This window comes from Mirounga angustirostris, unplaced genomic scaffold (genome assembly GCF_029215605.1).
Source record: "Mirounga angustirostris isolate CCGP_5_RB_7025 unplaced genomic scaffold, mMirAng1.0.hap1 SCAF_3, whole genome shotgun sequence".
Classification (NCBI taxonomy): Eukaryota; Metazoa; Chordata; class Mammalia; order Carnivora; family Phocidae; genus Mirounga; species Mirounga angustirostris.
In genome coordinates, this window is record NW_026991711.1 from 51,100,698 (window position 1) to 51,118,362 (window position 17,665).

At 35.4% G+C, this 17,665-nt stretch overlaps 1 protein-coding gene across 2 annotated transcripts in view; it reads right to left on the reverse strand.

Moving 5' to 3' along the window:
- The window catches only part of SUGT1 (SGT1 homolog, MIS12 kinetochore complex assembly cochaperone), a 59,332-nt gene that overhangs the window by 22,197 nt on the left and 19,470 nt on the right, over positions 1–17,665 (reverse strand). The window contains exons 11-12 of one of the 2 annotated variants that reach the window (XM_064586029.1): positions 10,141–10,231; positions 6,610–6,824 (exon numbers count right to left, since the gene is read on the reverse strand). In XM_064586029.1, the coding sequence (XP_064442099.1) occupies positions 6,631–6,824; positions 10,141–10,231 (285 nt within the window). In that variant the 3' untranslated portion in view covers positions 6,610–6,630. The remainder of the gene's footprint in view (positions 1–6,609; positions 6,825–10,140; positions 10,232–17,665) is intronic. The other variant, XM_045869545.3, reaches the window with a different exon arrangement.

Here is a 17,665-nt window from a genome sequence, read left to right on the forward strand (position 1 = left end):
AAATTCTATATAATAAACTACTTCTATGAAGATGAAGGAATCAGATTTAGTTTATAATCTGATATTTACTGATGACATTTACTTTCCCCTCTTTCCTTATGGACTGCAATGCAATTTAGCATTTTCCTCTGATTATTTTGTACATGTTGGGTCTTTTTTTCCCCAATTAGACTGGAAGATCATAGATGAGTCTATTTTCCTTGTTTTCCCAGAAGCACTTGGTATGTTCCAGGTGGCTTGTATATTTATGGGTGTATATGGTTCAATTACTATTAGCAAAGCCTCTGTATGAAAATGGATGCAGATTCTATAATCTATCTTTGAAATTTCACACACTGCTATTCTGTCTAGCATACTCTTAAAAAAGTCAATACTGAAACGGACTTCTCTTCCTGGGGACACAGAGTAGATGTATTTTACCCTATTCTTCCCACTTAGTACTACTAAAAACCTTGGACATTATATATATGTAAACAAACATAAGAAGACTCTAAAAGATGAAGGAAAGAAGACAGATCAGCTAGGGACCTTGGGAGGCAAGAATAACATAACATGGTGGTGAGTCCCCTGGGTTTTCTTTTTTACCTCATGTCCTAGAGTTGCTGCTGAAGAAGCTGGAAACACTAAGAGGCACACACACAAAAAGCTCAAAAGGAAACCTGGCTTCTCTAGCTAAAGGATGAAGACAGACAAAAAGCTTAGGAAGACAGAAAAGTTTTAGACTATAATTGCTCCATCGTACTAGACACCAGAGAAAAAAACTGTGGTGCCATCCGCACCCAAGGCCAGTAAAGGCTGGGTGAGGAGCCTAGACTTCCACCCATGCTGGGCTATCATGAAGCCACCTCCTCTGCTACCTGTGGTATCAGTGAAAACCACAGAGGTATCTACCCCACTCCCATCAGTAGTGAAGAGATGCCCTGGGATGTCTAAGGAGGCTGATTAGGGTGCCTGGATTTCTACCTCCACCTAGCAATAATGAGGCAGTGCCTTCCCTTCCTCTGAGAGTGACTGGCAGAGAGAGCCAAATAAGATGGAGGATTTATTTGATTTTATTTAAGATTTTATTTATTTATTTGACAGAGAGAGACACAGCAAGAGAGGGAACACAAGCAGGGGGAGTGGGAGAGGGAGAAGCAGGCTCCCCGCGGAGCAGAGAGCCTGATGCAGGACTCAATCCCAGGACCCCGGGACCTGAGCCAAAGGCAGACGCTTAACTGACTGAGCCACCCAGGTGTCCCTAAGATAGAGGATTTAAATAAGATCCAGTCTCACAGCAGAACATGAAAACATCCAAGTTTCAACTGAAAATCACTTGTTGCTGGTAAAAAACACCAAGCACAAGGAAAATTTCAGATTCTATTTTTTTTTTAAAAAAAGACAATCAACAGATGCTAATGTTGAGATGAGAAAAATGTTAAAATTATCTGACAAAGATTTTAAAGTAATCATAGTAAAAAAATGCTTTACTAGAAATCATGAATTTGCTTGAACCAAATGAAAAATAGAACAATACAGCAAAGAAAAGAAAATCTAAAGAACCATCAAATGTTTCAGAATCAAAAACTACAACTGAAATACAAAGGTAAGTGGATAACGCTAAAGAACAGAATAGAAGGGACCTTTTGAGAAAAGCATCAGTGCACCTGAAAACAGGACAATATAAATCACCTAATCTGAACAACAGAGAGAAAAGAGAGATAAAATTAAGAAGTCCCAGGGATGTGTGATACTGTAACAAAATATTTATCTTATATCCTCAGGTTTCAGGAAGAAGGTAGATCTGAAAAAGTACTCAATGCAATAATGGCTGAATATTTCCCAAATCTGGCAAGACACATAAACCTACAGATTCAACAAACCCCAATCAGAATAAACCCAAAGAAATCCTTGCTGACAGAGAATCTGTCACAGGCAGATCTAAAAGAATGCCAGGGAGCACCTGAATCAGTTAAGCATATGACTCAATCTCAGCTCAGGTCTTGAGTTCAAGCCCCGCATTGGGCTCCACTCTAGGCATGCAGCCTACTTAAAAAAAAAAAAAAAAAAATTATTATTATTATTATTAAAAAAATAATGCCTGAAGTTCTCTAAAATAAGAACAAATAACAGAACCTCAGAACATTAGAAATGAAAACAAATAAAACAGAATTTGCTTTTTCTCTTGAGCTTTCTAAATTACATGTGACAGTTGAATGAAAATTAACAATGTATGTAGAGGAAATACCTGTGAAAATTATAAATGAGAGAGAGTAAAGGGACATAAAGGGAGGAGGTAAGGTTTCTACACTTCACTCAAACTGACAAGAAAATGACACAAGTAAACTCTGATAAGCTATGTATAATATAGCTAGTATACAGAGCAACCACTAAAAAGGCTATACAAAGAAGAAACACTAAAAAAAATTATAAATAAATAAAAATGAAACTAAAACATATTTACAAGTACTCTCAGAGGAAGGCAGGAAAAACAAAAGAACAAAAAAAATAAAATGGTAGAATTAAAGTCCTAAAATATCAGTAATTATATTCAATGTAAATGATCTGAATATGTCAATTAAAAGACAGAGACTAGCAGAAGAGATGAAAAAATATAACCCAACTATATGCTGTCTCCAAGAAACTCACTTTAAAAAACAGTAGGACTCAATCAATTTAAATATGATATAGATAGGTTGGAAATAAAAGAATGGGGGCGCCTGGGTGGCTCAGTTGGTTGGGCGACTGCCTTCGGCTCAGGTCATGATCCTGGAGTCCCGGGATCGAGTCCCACATCGGGCTCCCTGCTCAGCAGGGGGTCTGCTTCTCCCTCTGCCCTCTTCCCTCTCGTGCTCTCTGTCTCTCATTCTCTCTCTCTCAAATAAATAAATAAAATCTTTAAAAAAAAATAAAATAAAATAAAAAAAGAAATAAAAGAATGGAACAAGACATCGTGCAAAAATTAATCAAAAGACAGAAGAACTGGCTACATTAATATCAGAGCAAAGAAAATTACCAGAGCTAGAGAATGACATGTATATATGATAAAAAGGCCAATCCACCATGAAGATACTGCAATCCTAAATGCATATGCAGCAAAAAGAGCTGCAAAATATGTGAAGCAAAAATTGACAGAACAAGACAAAATCAGCAATACAGAAGAATTCAACAATATCAAGCAACATCTATAGAACACTCCTTCTAACAAGAGAACACACCTTCTTTTCAAGCGAAACATAAACTTCAGATACACCAAATGCTAGGCAATAAAACAAAGAATGTACATCACATGGTACATAGTCTCAAATCACAATGGAATAAAATTAGAAACCAATAATAACAAGGTTAACAGGAAAATCTCCAAACACTTGGAAACTGAACAACACACTTCTAAACAATCCATGTGATGAAGTCTCAACTGAAATCAAAATACATATTAAGCCGAATGAAAATATAACATTAGAACTTGTGAGAAACAGCTAAAACCCCGCTAACAGGGAAATTTATAGCATAAACATACACAACAGAAAACAGAAAGTCAAATCAACAATCTAATTAACATCTGAACAACCTACAAAGATAGCAAAATAAACCCAAAGCAAGCAGACGGGAGAAAATAAAAAAGAACAGAAATGAATGGAATTTCTAATAAAAAACTGAAGAAATTTCTTAAGTCAACAAAGGGCTGATTCTGTGGGGGAAAAAAAAATTCAGTAACACTGACAAACCTCAAGACTGAAAGAAGACACAAATTACCGCCATAGGAATGAAATGGAGTATCACTACAGACCTTGTAAATATCAAAACAAAAACAGTAAGAAAATACTACCAACACTGACAGGTTAGACAAACTAAATAGCATTTATGCTCAAAAACACAAACTGCCACAAGTCACTCAATATGAAACAGATAATCTGAACAGTCCTATAAACTATTAGAATAATTTTGTAATTTAAAATCTTGCCAAAAAAGAAATATCCAGGCCCAGATGGTTTCACTAGTTTAAAGAAAAACTAACACCAATTCTACATAATCTCTTCCCCAAAACAGAAGAAGATAGAGCACTTCCCAATTCATTTTATGAAGTTAGTGTTACACAGATACCAAAACCAGAAAAAGACATACAAAAAAAGAATACTACAGACCAATATCCCTCATGAATATAGACACAAAAATCCTTAACAAAGTATCTGAAAGTAAAATTGAGCAAAATACAAAAAGAATTATACACTATGACCAGGTGAGGCTTATGCCAAGGATGCAAGGTTGGTTCTAGTAGAAATATCATATTAATCATATAAAATCACCGTTGTAACAGGTTAAAGAAGAAAAATCACATAATCATTTTGATCAATGCAGAAAAAGCATTCAAATTCAAAAAGTGAACAGCTAGCTGTGCAGTGTTGGTGGTATCGTGGTGAGCCTAATAGCTACCTTCCAAAAAGTCAACAGCCATTCATGATAAAAAAATCTCACAAAAGGAATAGAGAACTTTAACCTGACAGAGCATCTGCAAAAAGCCTACCACTAACATTATAATTAATGGTGAAAGACTGAATGGTTTTCCCTTAAAATGGGGAACAAGGCATAAATGTCCACTCTCACCACACTTTTCAACATAGTGCCAGAAGTTCTAGCCACTGCAATACAGCTAAAAAAAAGGAGATAAAAGTCACAAATACCATATTTAAAAAGTCCCTCTTTGAAGATATGACTGTCTACATAGAAAATCACATGTAATTTACAAAAAAATTCCCTAGAATAAGTGAGTTTAGCAAGGTCACAGAATGTAAGATAAAAAAAACAACTGTATTTCTAAATACTAGCATATGGACACGAAAGTTAAATATACAATATAATTTACAATCACTCAAAAAAAAAAGGATACTTAGGTATATCTTGCAAAACATGTTTAGGATTTACATGTGGGAAACTGCACAATGCTGATGAAAGAATCAAAGATCTAAATAAATGGATTGGAAGATTCAACACGGTAAAAATGTCAATCTCTCCGAACTGATATACAGTCAATGCAATTCCTAACAGGATATTTTGATACATATAAACAAAATATTCTAAAGTTTATGTGGAAAAGCAAAGGAACTGGAATATCTAAAACAATTTTGAAAATGATTAACCAAGTAGAAGGAATGACTCTTCCTGGATTCAAAACTTACATAGCTAAAATAATCAAGACTGTAATATTACAGAGGAATAGACATGTAGATCAATGAAACAGAGAACCCAGAAATAGACTGAGACAAATACGCGCAAGTAATTTTAGAGATATGCAAAAACAACTCAATGGAAGAAAGACAGTTTTTCAACTGGTTCTGGAGCAAATGAACACGTACAGACCAAAACCAAAACATACAAAAAAAACCCCTCAACCTACATCTCAACTTTATATATAAAAATTAACTCAAAATGGATCATGGACTTCAATGTAATATGTAAAACTATAAAACTTTTATTGAAAGAAATTTTCAGATCTAGGACTAGGCAAAAGTTCTAGACTTGATACTAAAAGCTCTTAGACTTGTACTAAAAGCATAATCCATAAAAGGAAAAACTGATAAACTGAACTTCATCAAAATTAAATACTTTAGCTCTGCAAAAAAGAAAATAAAAAGACAAACTACAGACTGAGAGAAAGTATTTGCAAACTATGTATCTCACAAAGACTTGTCAGATTAGTGGTGGCAGGAGTTAAGGAGAGGCAGTGGTGGGAGGAAGTGTGCATGGTATAAAATGACAACAGTGAAGGAATCCTCTGGCAGTGGAAATGTTCTCTATCTGAACTGTCATTATCATGGTTGTGATACTGTACTATAGTTCTGCAAGAGGATTCCGCTAGGGGAAACTGTGTAAAGGATACAAGGGATCTCTGCATTATTTCTTACAACTGCATATAAATCTATAATTATTTCAACATAAAAAGTTTAAAAAAACTTTTTTAAATCAACAGTGAAAAGCTCAATCATGAGCAGTTACAACACAGTAACTTCTGTGGAATATCTGAGTCTCAAAAGACATTTATTAACTAAGTACTAATTTGAATCTAAATGCCTTAAAAGAAGAGAGTCACATTTCCAAAGCTACTGATAAAAGTCAAATGATCACAACTAATGCAAAATAATCAACCTAGTTAAACAGAGATGACTTGTTGTTAAAATCTCAGAACTTGAGGCCTAATTCGGGGTGATATTTAGGTTGTCTTGGGCCTTATTTTCTTAATCAACAAACCAATGAGTAATTAATATGCACTTTCTACTTGCCAAACACTGTTCTGGCAGTTTCCTGTCTATATTCTTCATCTCTGACACTGAGGCCACTATATATGGTTCTAATGGAGGCTCCTTCAGCTATTGTGATAAATCCAACTGCAGTAATTAGAGTATTTCTTAGCCTTCCAAGTTCTAACTCAATGACTAAAAAATATTTATTTGGAATAAACCACTTGAGTCTCAACTCCCCCACAAGTTTCCAACTTCCCCAATAATTACTCTAAGTTTAGAGGAGAAAGAAATGTTCAGATGAAGCCTATTCAAAAAGGCCTCCCAACTACAATACATGCAATTTGGTTTCAAAATGCCTACGTAATCTTATAAAATTTCTGAAATTTACTACCACAATATGTGTTTTTCAAGCTTATGTTCTTACAAATGATTTGTTCATAGCACGTTTCACTTCATCAGAACCATCTGAATAGATCTGCTGAAATAATTTGTTTAAAGCTGCATCTCCCTCCAACTTCTCATTTTTTTCTTCTTCTTTGATCTCACCAACCAATTTATCCCAATTTCTTGTATAGTGAGATGATGATGGATATAAGTTCTTTACATCTATGGAGTAAAAAAGACAGAAGTGATTAACCAACATGTGAAGATTAGGTCAAGAATATGTAAACTTTGTGACCATGGTATATAGAACATCTTAGCAAATAGTTCAGGTCACTAAATTTCATGTTTATAATAAATGTCTTTCTGATAGATACATCAATAATCAGATTTACACTTCTAAAAACTGAATCAGCGTAATGTAAAATCCGGAAGTTTCTTTTGAGCAAAATCTAATAAAGTGTACATTTTTGATATATTATGCAAAATTAGATTAAAAACAGATTCTTTGTGTTAATAATGAGGGGACTGAGTGAGAAGTATACTAGAACTTTTATATTTACAGAAAAGTTGCAGAGATAGTATAAACAATTCTAAAAATAGTGTTTTTAAATAATGCTTCATTAAGAAATTTCTCTTACAAACAAGATTTTAATGTTAAAAATGTGACTTTTTTGAGGTGCTTCTCTTTCAGAGTAGAGCTAAACTGAAAATACAAATCCATGCCATTAGACAGTGAGTTAAGACTCCATCCTCTCCCCACATTAAATTATTAGATTACTTCAATAGGAGATAATAAGCAATTCTTGAATGTTGAAAAATACACCATGTGATCATTTAGAGTTCAATGTCCACTCACGCACACATTGAAAATAACAGTACCTGTAGGGCACACTGGGGTAAATGGAGGCTGCTTACAACCAGAGAGGCTACTGACTGGCCCAGAGGCTCAGGGCACTGCCAAGGCTATCCTAAAGACTAAGGGAATCAAGATGGTGGCACCCAAGTAATTAAAAAGTAATCTACCTAAAAAAAAAAAAAAAGTAATCTACCTAGAAGTTATAAGAGCAGTTCTGTTCACTCTCCAATGGAAATATAACGCAGGCCACAAATGTGAGCCACATACATAATTCAAAAATTTCTAGTAGCCGTGTTACTAAGAATCATCAGGTGAAATGCATTTTAATAATATATTTTATTTAACCTAATATATTCAAAATGGTATCATTTCAACATGATCAATATTAAAACATTTTATGTTCTTTCTTTCATACGGTCTTCAAAATCTGGTATTTTATACTCCAGCACAACTCAATCCAGACTAGTCATTTTCAAATGCTCAGCAGATACATGTGGTGACTATACTGGACAGTGTAGCTACAGAGCTTAAAAAAACCTGATTCAAAGTTTCCCTATTAATAAATTAGGACACATTACATGTCCCTCCTTCCACTACTACCTCTCTATATCCCTTTCCTCAAAATAGTTCAGAAATGAGAAACCACTAACCATTCAGTTTGTTGTTCCATCTCTTCTCTTCACCTGTAAGTCTTTCTCTTGCCTATCTCCCCAGCAAAACAAAACTAAACAACACCCCTCACAATTTTACTTAGGGTAAGCATACAGTTTTCTGATCTACCCACCCTTCCTCTATCAGTAATCCCGTGTGTCTATGTGCATTTTCACTAGTAGCCAAAGAAACAAAAAAATATGTCATAGTAAATTAAAAGCCTAAAAAACATGGGTTTAATTAATCCTAATGCTGACTCCCCAGAAGAATGGGAACACAGGTTCTAACCTCCATTTTACAGATAAGAAAACTGGCCCAGACAGGTCAAGCAACTTGCCCTTATCTGCAGTCTCCAGCTTGCAGGACACAGGAATCTGACAAGCATATTAATTCCTTACAAAAATATAAAACAGGACAGAAGGAATAGCATCTGAAATATCCAAGGCATTGAGTTTAGAAAAACTTTGCAACCATAGCACTAAAAAATCTTTATATTTAATCTCAGAAAAACTTTAACACCTGTAGATGGTAGATAAACTACTGAGGAATGGATAGGTAACCTAACTTCCTTGTTCATTCATTGTAATATCAAATAACTGCAAAGATAGTCATGTCAGCAGAGACTTTTTTCCATTGTTAGAAGATGCAGCAACAACCAGTATCACATATAGGGTTTATGTAAGAACCAGACCCAGACCGTGAAGACCAGGGTTTAGTCCTAGGCAATGAAAACTGCTGGGTGAGCTTAAGCAAGTTGCTTACTTTCGAAGCCTGTAAAATAGGTCTGCCTACTATAGAGGGCTGTTGTTAGAATCAAGTGAGATACTACATTTAAAGTGTTTTGTTTTGTTTTTTTAAATGCTTTCTGAGCTATATATAAACCTCAGCCCCCAAGTCTCTGCGAGTCAGACCCAAAAGAAGCACATAACATCTTTCCTCTGTCTTTCAAATAAAATGTGAAGCAGAAATACCAACTTCAAATATTTCAATCCTAAAAAATTATCTGTTGGTGTCAATTTTCCTGGTTTTGCTAATTACACAATAGACTAGTTGTGATGTTATTATGCAGGGAAGCTGGGTGAAGAGTACATGAGAACTCATCATTTCCGCAACTTCTAGGGGCATCTAAAATTATTTCAAAATAAAAATAAAATAAAATGAATGATTTGTTGGCTAACTCAGTGTTTTCTAAAAGGTGCCACAAGGAAATCTGTTTTATGTTACAGAAAGAACAGTGAAAAATCTAAAAGTAACTGAAACACAGTATTAACTCATTTTAGTCATCAAATCAGAACATTAATCAAAAAGAAATTTCTCTCCTTTCATTAATGAGGCCATTGCTATAAAATACACTCTTAGGTTGTAGTTCTAAGAGTATCTAGCAGGTTAATCATTCCATTAGAAAAACACCTGTCTATTGCATAGGCTTAAAATTGACCCAACATACAGTAGTCTGTCCCTTACAGTATTAAAAATAATCAACCCTAGTTTTCCACTCTTCTCCTAGGCTTTTCTTAGGTTTTCATGACCTGTTTGTGAGCACTTCTTTAGGAGCAATAGAGTGAAATGGGTTAGTATTTTACTCTGTGAAGCCCTGAAAGTCCAGGAAATTAGAGTTGACAATATCAGAAGAAATAGAAAGGAATAAATGAAAGGGAGAGGGAAGAGGAGGATATTATTTCAGCAGAATAAACCTCTAATCCACTTACAACCCAAAAAGCAGCAATAGGAAAGGGCAACACACAAAAACAACCCTCAACTAATGTCATACGGTGACTGGGTAAACAATATAAACCCAACGCCCTCAGGGTTTATTCCAGCATTCACTTGTATTCTGAGTTGAAGAACTGAAAAAGGTAGAAACTTCACATGAAAGGCTACTTTGTATTCATTACAGAGCAATCTTATTGCACTCAATATATCTTTTCTTGGGAACATAAATAATGAAAGTAGGAAGAATGCTCATTACTATTTAACTTCAACTATGTAACACAATATGAATTTAAAGTTCATCAAGGCCAGAAAACAAACCTGCTATGAACTGTTTTGGTTTAGGCACATCTCCTTGCCCCTCTAGCTTTTCCCATCTCACAGCCTCTGTCTTTTTCATTTTAATTTCAATCTGGAGGAAACACCAAAAAAAATTTATTATTCCATGTAAAATATACAAAACAGTAAAAAACAAATGCAATTTCCTTAAGTCATAAAATTTTGTAAGAATTAACAGTGCCCTCAAGAAAATTTCCTTAAATTATACTAGGTTAAATTTGAAGAACTTTGAAACATTTTGTTTCTATTTAAAAGCCACCCTTCAAAAACAACATACATACATACTATAAGCTATAATTAAGTCTTGAAATTCCTGTTTTTTTCTTCCAATGCACTGTTCTCAACCAGGGGTGATTTGGCAATGTTTATGGTTATTGTTGGTCTTCACAACTGGGGTGGGGGTTAGGGATGCTCCTAAACACCCTACAACATAAAGGGCAACCCCTCCACAACAAAGAATTATCCAACCCAAAATGTCAACAGCGCCCCCCACTGAGAAACCCTGTTCTAAAGGAATTACTATAGGGGTGCCTGGGTGGCTCAGTCAGTTAGGCATCTGACTGTTGATTTCAGCTCTGGTTGTTGAAATCAAGCTCCTTGCCGGGCTCTATGCTCAGCGGGGAGTCCGCTTCCCTTTCCTTCTCGCTTTCTCTCTCCCCCTCTGCTTCTCCCCCTGCTCACGCGCTCTAAAATAAATAAATAAATCTTTTTTTTTTTTTTTAAAGAACTCATTTATTTGAGAGTGAGAAAGAGCACACGGGGGGGGGGGGGGGAGAGCAGCACATGGGGCTCAATCCCAGAACCCTGGGATCATGACCCGAGCCAAAGGCAGCCGCCCAACCGACGTGTGCCCCAATAAATCAATATTTTAAAAAAATAAAGGAATTACCACATTTGCTTGTACATTAACCCATTTGAGAGCTGAGACAAATTCTTATCATTGTATAAAAATAATACAACTAATGCTAAAATTTTTATAATAATTCAGTCAATAATTATTAAACACCCAATATGAGCAAGTTGTAATCTTCAGGGATGTGGTGGACTTTTAAAATACTAAAAACGTGTTCTTGGCCATCTGAAAGTAGGTGAGATACTAAAAGAAAGTTGATCAAGAGGCAAATAAATGTTCTAAAAGTTTAGCAGAGATTACAAATGGGTGTGAAAAGAAAAAGTTTCAGTGCATCTTGAAGAGCTTCGAGGGGCAGGAGCATTTGCAATGGTGGAAGGGGGAGGTCTCCAGAGGCAAAAGCAACAGCCTGAAACTGGAGCCCTGAGGTTTCAAAGGACACAGTGCATCAGGGAGTACAGACAAGACCAATTTGTCTCAAGTCCAGGATTTATGTTAGAACAGTAAAAAATACAGATGAAAGAGGTGTAAGGCAAACTATGAAGAGCCTCTGAATGCTGAACTAGCTTCACTTATTAAAATAAAATATTAAAAGCATCTTTAATTATCTAATCAAGGCTGGTCCCCTAGAGTCCACCCTTAACCGTAACATACACTCACGGAGCACTTACATATACCTTTTGTTTTCCTTGTTCAAATAATGCTCACTCCCAATTTAAGCCTAGCAAAATCAGCATTTATAGCACTAATAAATTATTATGCAAACAGTTTAAGAATCAAAATAGAATTTTTATAAAAAGATCTTATCAGTCTTATAAATATATATATATATATATATTTTTTTTTAAGATTTTATTTATTTATTTGAGAGAGAGAGCACATGAGAGGGGGGAGGGTCAGAGGGAGAAGCAGACTCCCCGCCGAGCAGGGAGCCTGATGCGGGACTTGATCCAGGGACTCCAGGATCATGACCTGAGCCGAAGGCAGTCGCTTAACCAACTGAGCCACCCAGGCGCCCTCAGTCTTATAAATATATTTTAGAGAGAAAGGAAGTGTGAGCGCGGGGAGAGGGAAAGGTAGAGAGAAAATTCTAAGTGCAGGCTCCACACCCAGCACAGAGTCCAATGCAGGGCTCCATCTCATGACCCTGAGATCATGACCAGAGTCAAAAGCAAGAGTCGGATGCTTAACCAACTAAGCCACCCACACATGCCTCAAAATAGAATTTTATGTTCTAATTTTTTCTAAGAAAAGGATTTACTTTTGTAAATAGGAAAAAAAAATCAAAAGACAAATGTAACAAAGAAAAGCCTATTCATGCCGGTTCTTCAACGCCATTAAATCAGATAAATCATTTAAATTAGCAATTACTGGTAATCTTTCTACCACCTGCATTAAGTGTCAGAATCCTTAAAATTTATATTTTAAAATACCTTAACTAAACACTAACCAAGAAATCTGCCAATAATTTTAATCAGATAGGAAGTGATGGTATAGAAGGGGGATAGTCTGAGTATTTGTATTTTCTTTAGCACAGAAATTTAACAAAAAACTGTTTTCATAGTGAAAAAACCATGAAACAAATGTCACTGGGAAAGAGACCAAAAGTACAGTATTTTTAATGTAATTTATGTGTTTAAATTCTACATAAAAACAATTTTAAGGATCTCTAGAATTCTCTAAAATGAATGACTAATTTTTATAAAGTAAAACACTACCTATATTTTCTCATACACAGTATTAAGTGATAATAATTTGGTTATTTTAAGTTGTTACTGCTGGAATATTTATCAAAAAGGGGCAAAAATCTAATAGCTGGCGATGACACAGCAACAGTTACTGAAAAGGGATATTATCATCCTAAAATTTAAAACTTCATCTTGTTCCTTTAATTTTCAACTCAACTGGAAATGAAGACCTGGCAACACTATCCTTAACTAACCTCTGCCTCAGGGCACCCTCTATTCGCACCTCCTGTTCTGCACTTAAGCACGGTCTATAAAATGCTCCTTGTTTCATCTAGAGGGCAGCATACACTAGCACTCACATCTACTGAAGCCACTGTAACTGGAGTAATTGTGCCGTATGAATCAAGAGGTCTTTGTAAGGCCAAAGTCAAAGCTCTTAGTAACAACGTGTATCAAGTGAGACACCCTGACCTGAACCTGAAATTATATTTAATCCATTCATTAAAATAGCTGCACATAATAAAACACACTTAAAGTAGCTTTTTAAAAAGATAAAAGTGGGGGGAGCTAATTTTCTGTGAATTCCTTTTTACCCCTATTTCACTTTCAACGCTTATACGTGCCTTTAAAAATGAAGTTTTAAGTCTTAATGATCCTGGCAGGTATCTCCAAGAGTAACCAACAGCCCAATTGCAGATATTTTTTTTAATTTATTTTTTTTAAAAGGTTTTTTTTTAAAGATTTTATTTATTTATTTGAGAGAGAGAATGAGAGAGCGCACAGGAGAGAGGGGAGGGTCAGAGGGAGAAGCAGACTCCCTGCCGAGCAGGAAGCCCGATGCGGGACTCAATCCAGGGACTCCAGGATCATGACCTGAGCCGAAGGCAGTCGCTTAACCAACTGAGCCACCCAGGCGCCCCAATTGCAGGTATTTTTATTGCAACTATTAATAAGCTATTCTATGTTCATTTAAGTCAAAATCATTTACAAGTTAACTTAAAACCTTGGTTTGAATGTTCCTCTCATATGCCCGGGGAAGGTTTTCAGTAATATCCCAAAGCAGTATTCACAGATTACTAAGTAAGAATCCCTGCTGTTCCAGATTGTTAAGTTTTCATGATTTTGCATACTATCACCCACTTCTCAATTCTTTACACAGACCATTTAATATTTTCCAATGAAATAACTTCAGATTTAAAGGGAAGCCATGACCCCAAAAGGGTCATGGCATCCAGACACCACCTTCTTAGGAGGAGGGTAAACCTCCCACTTGCTGTCACAGACTGACCGTGAGGGCATCTTTCTCAGAGACTAGAGAGCTGTGGCAGTTTACTGCTAAACTTTTTCAGGCAAAGTTTTGACAACCATCTGTTTCAAGGCTGTAGTCATTAAACAATTGTTCCTGACCTTTAGAATGTAATTTTCCCAATAGTCTCTTACTCAGCTCTTTACGTGTTTAATGGCTGTACATGACCGCTTCCTCCAAAAATAGAGTAAACTCAGTCTTCCTGAAGCCATACTGCACACATCTACCATCTTTATTTTTACACTCAAATCATTTTGTAATCATTTTTTAAAATGCAGAAGACAGTAATTAATGACGAGAAACTAAAAAATCACAGAAGTTCTAATAGTACAATTCAAGTATTTACTGAGTACTGTGGGCAAGGCACTGTGATAGTACCTAAGATCACAGTCTCTATTCTTCCTGAAGAAATCACTAAGAAATATTCCCATAAACAAAAAATTCCAGTATATATCACCTGTAGTGAAAGATCTAAATATTCTAGTTTCCTAGAAGTTTGTCAAAATGTCATTAGTAGTGAGACTGATTACTTTCTCAGCTCCTTTATATTTTTCTAAATTTTCTATGATATGCATTTATTGCTTTTATAACCTGAATAAAAATCTGAATAATCAGGATAAAATACTAATAGCAATAACATTTATTGAGCACTATTAAAACCCTGTGTACTTCGTGTATGTCAGCTCAGTTAATAGAACAACCCTGTAAAAGGAGATTACCATCCATATTTTAGAGATGAGACAGCCAAGATAGACAGACAACTTGCTGGAAGTGTCTTTTACTGCTAGAAGTTCTACTTATTTCCTCAGAAATAAGCAGAGGTTAAAAACAGGACAAAAACTATCAACTGTATTATAATTTTAGAGAAGAGTCATAAATAGGTGCTACCTGTTGGAAATATGACCATGAACAAGTAACTAATCTCACTGAGCCCGTTTCTCCTGTAAAAAGTGATTAATAGGGTCTACCTCATTTAGGGTTCTTATCAGGGTTAAATGAAACCATGTGGGAAAAGAACAGAGCACTGTGTCTGGCAAATAACTGAATGCTATTATCATTATCTTCATCATCATAATTAGCTAAAAAAATCTGGGCAAATTATTTAACATCTCTGGGTTCAGTTTATACCTGTAAATAGGTGATAAAAATACCTACACCATGCAGTATTTGTGTGGATTACATGGGATAATACACAGCAGTCAAAACAGTTACCTACTATAATTCTGCACAGGTCAAACAGTAGGGACTGGTTAACTAAGCTACAATAAATGCACACAGTGGAATACTTTGCTGTAGAATACTTAAGGGCATCAAAAAATTATCCAAAATGTATGGTTAAATTTAAAAAGACAGCTATAGGCAGTACTTGTAGTAAAATCCTTTTCTTTTGAAAATAAGAATATGCAATAGTAGAAAAGGGGGCAAGAATACACTTCAAAAAACGATTTGTGGATTACAGCAACTAATCACTTATTTAAAAAAAAAACACAGAAACTATTACCACAACCACTGTATCAAAGACATAAAACATGTGGCGCCTGGGTGGCTCAGTCAGTTAAGCGTCGGACTCTTGATTTTGGCTCAGGTCATGATCTCAGGGTTATGGGACTGAGCCCTGCCTCACGCTCTGCACTGTGCGGGGTCTGGTTGGGATTCTCTCTCCCTCTCCCCAGACCCGCTCCTCTGCTCGCGTGTGTGCTCTCTAAATAAACACATAAAATCTTAAAGAAAAAAAAAAAGACCTAAAACAATCAAAAAACCCCCACATCTCTGTGTGTTTAAAAAAGCAGAAATATCCTGCCCAAACATCTCCAACTCTTATCACATCATCATCAGGATTCTTCTATGAATATTAAGAAAAGGAATTCACTCTAAAACTTCTCAATTTTATTGAGTTAAGAAGGGAGCAATTATTTGTCTCCAAGTAAAGACATTTTACTTCCCACAATTCCATTTAAAAGCCTTCATATTTTATATAGCTATAATACAAAAAAACTGCTTTGACTAAAAACAGGAATAGAAGTGGGGTGCCTGGGTGGCTCAGTCGTTAAGCATCTGCCTTTGGCTCAGGTCATGATCCCAGGGTCCTGGGTTCAAGCCCCACATCGGGCTCCCTGCTCAGCAGGAAGCCTGCTTCTCCCTCTACCAGTCCCCCTGCTTGTGTTCCCTCTCTCGCTGTGTCTCTGTCAAATAAATAAATAAAATCTTTAAAAAAAACCAAAAAACCAAAAAACAGGAATAGAAGAACATTTTTTTTTCCCCTTTGAAGATTTTATTTTTAAGTAATCTCTATACCCAACAGGGGGCTCGAACCCACAACCCCGAGATCAAGGGTCACACACTCCACCAACTAAGTCAGCCAGGTGCCCAGAAGAACATTTCTACAAGGGTAAATTTACTCCAAAGGATTTTGAAAATTCTAGTTTTTTAGAAGGAGTGAATATTAATCTTTAAAATGAGTATTTCACAGCATAGCTGTCACTGAAGTTATAATCTTGTGATTGTGAGCAGAGAATAGTGTCATGAAATTAACAAGATGGAATAAAAGAAACACTACAGTTTCTTAATAAAGAAAATGAATTAACAGGCAGATATGAAAGCTGGTATTCAATAAAGGGTAGAAAAAACTATCAGAGGTACTGAAAAAAAAATCGAATTCTGACTTGGAAAGACCCAGATACGACATTGTAAAATATTTGGTTAAGAAAGGCTATTTCATTAATTTAAGGGTCCTACTTCTCTTATTTCCATTGCAAATTATATTTCACTTGAATTAATAACACTTAACCAACGATTATACATGAATATGCAACATTTATTCAACCTTGAAGGTGGAAAAGAAACTGGATTCTCAAAGCAAAGAAACAACCGTTTTAAAGCACAGATTTTATGGAATCTCTAATTTTAAACAGATTCTTCTAAACAGAACAATTCTTTTCTCAACTCACATAAAGGGTTCAAGACACCTGAATACATATAAAAGTCAAATGACTTATTTTTCTTTTAGTATCATTAAATAAGCCTCAGTAACCCACAGAAAAATTTTATTTTCAGTATTTTAACAGTCTCCCTCTGCTGTATGAAAAAAAGATTCAAAACTTTCATTTCCCTTAAGATAAAATTAAGTGCAATTATTTCAATTTGTTTCCCATAAAATACAGCTTAAAAGTTGGTAGTCTAACAAAACTAATATATATTATTTTGGGTTAAGACAAGAAAAATAATCATCTTCCATTAGACATCTTAAGAATTTTAATTCTTTAATACAGAACTTAGAAAAACCTAAGCAAAGAAGCACTAGCTTTCCAGAAATAAAAGTATTACTCTTGGGCCAGGATGAACAATTTAGTAACTATGTAAACTCTCGGGGAAAGCATTTAAAGTCCATGAACCTGTTTCTTTTCATCTACAAAACGAATAAAAATACTCTGTCAACTTCAAAGGGTTAATATCAGAATCCAATTTAAATTCATTCACTAAACAATTACTGAGCAGCAGACTATGTACAATACACAGAGATACAGGCAAATTTAGCAAATGGATCATACTTACGCTAAAAAATTACTCATTGTTTGTGGAGTTAACTGGGGCATCCTTACCTGGAGCATATACAAACACACAAATATGACTTGCTTCTCATCCTCACAGACTAAACGCAAGGGG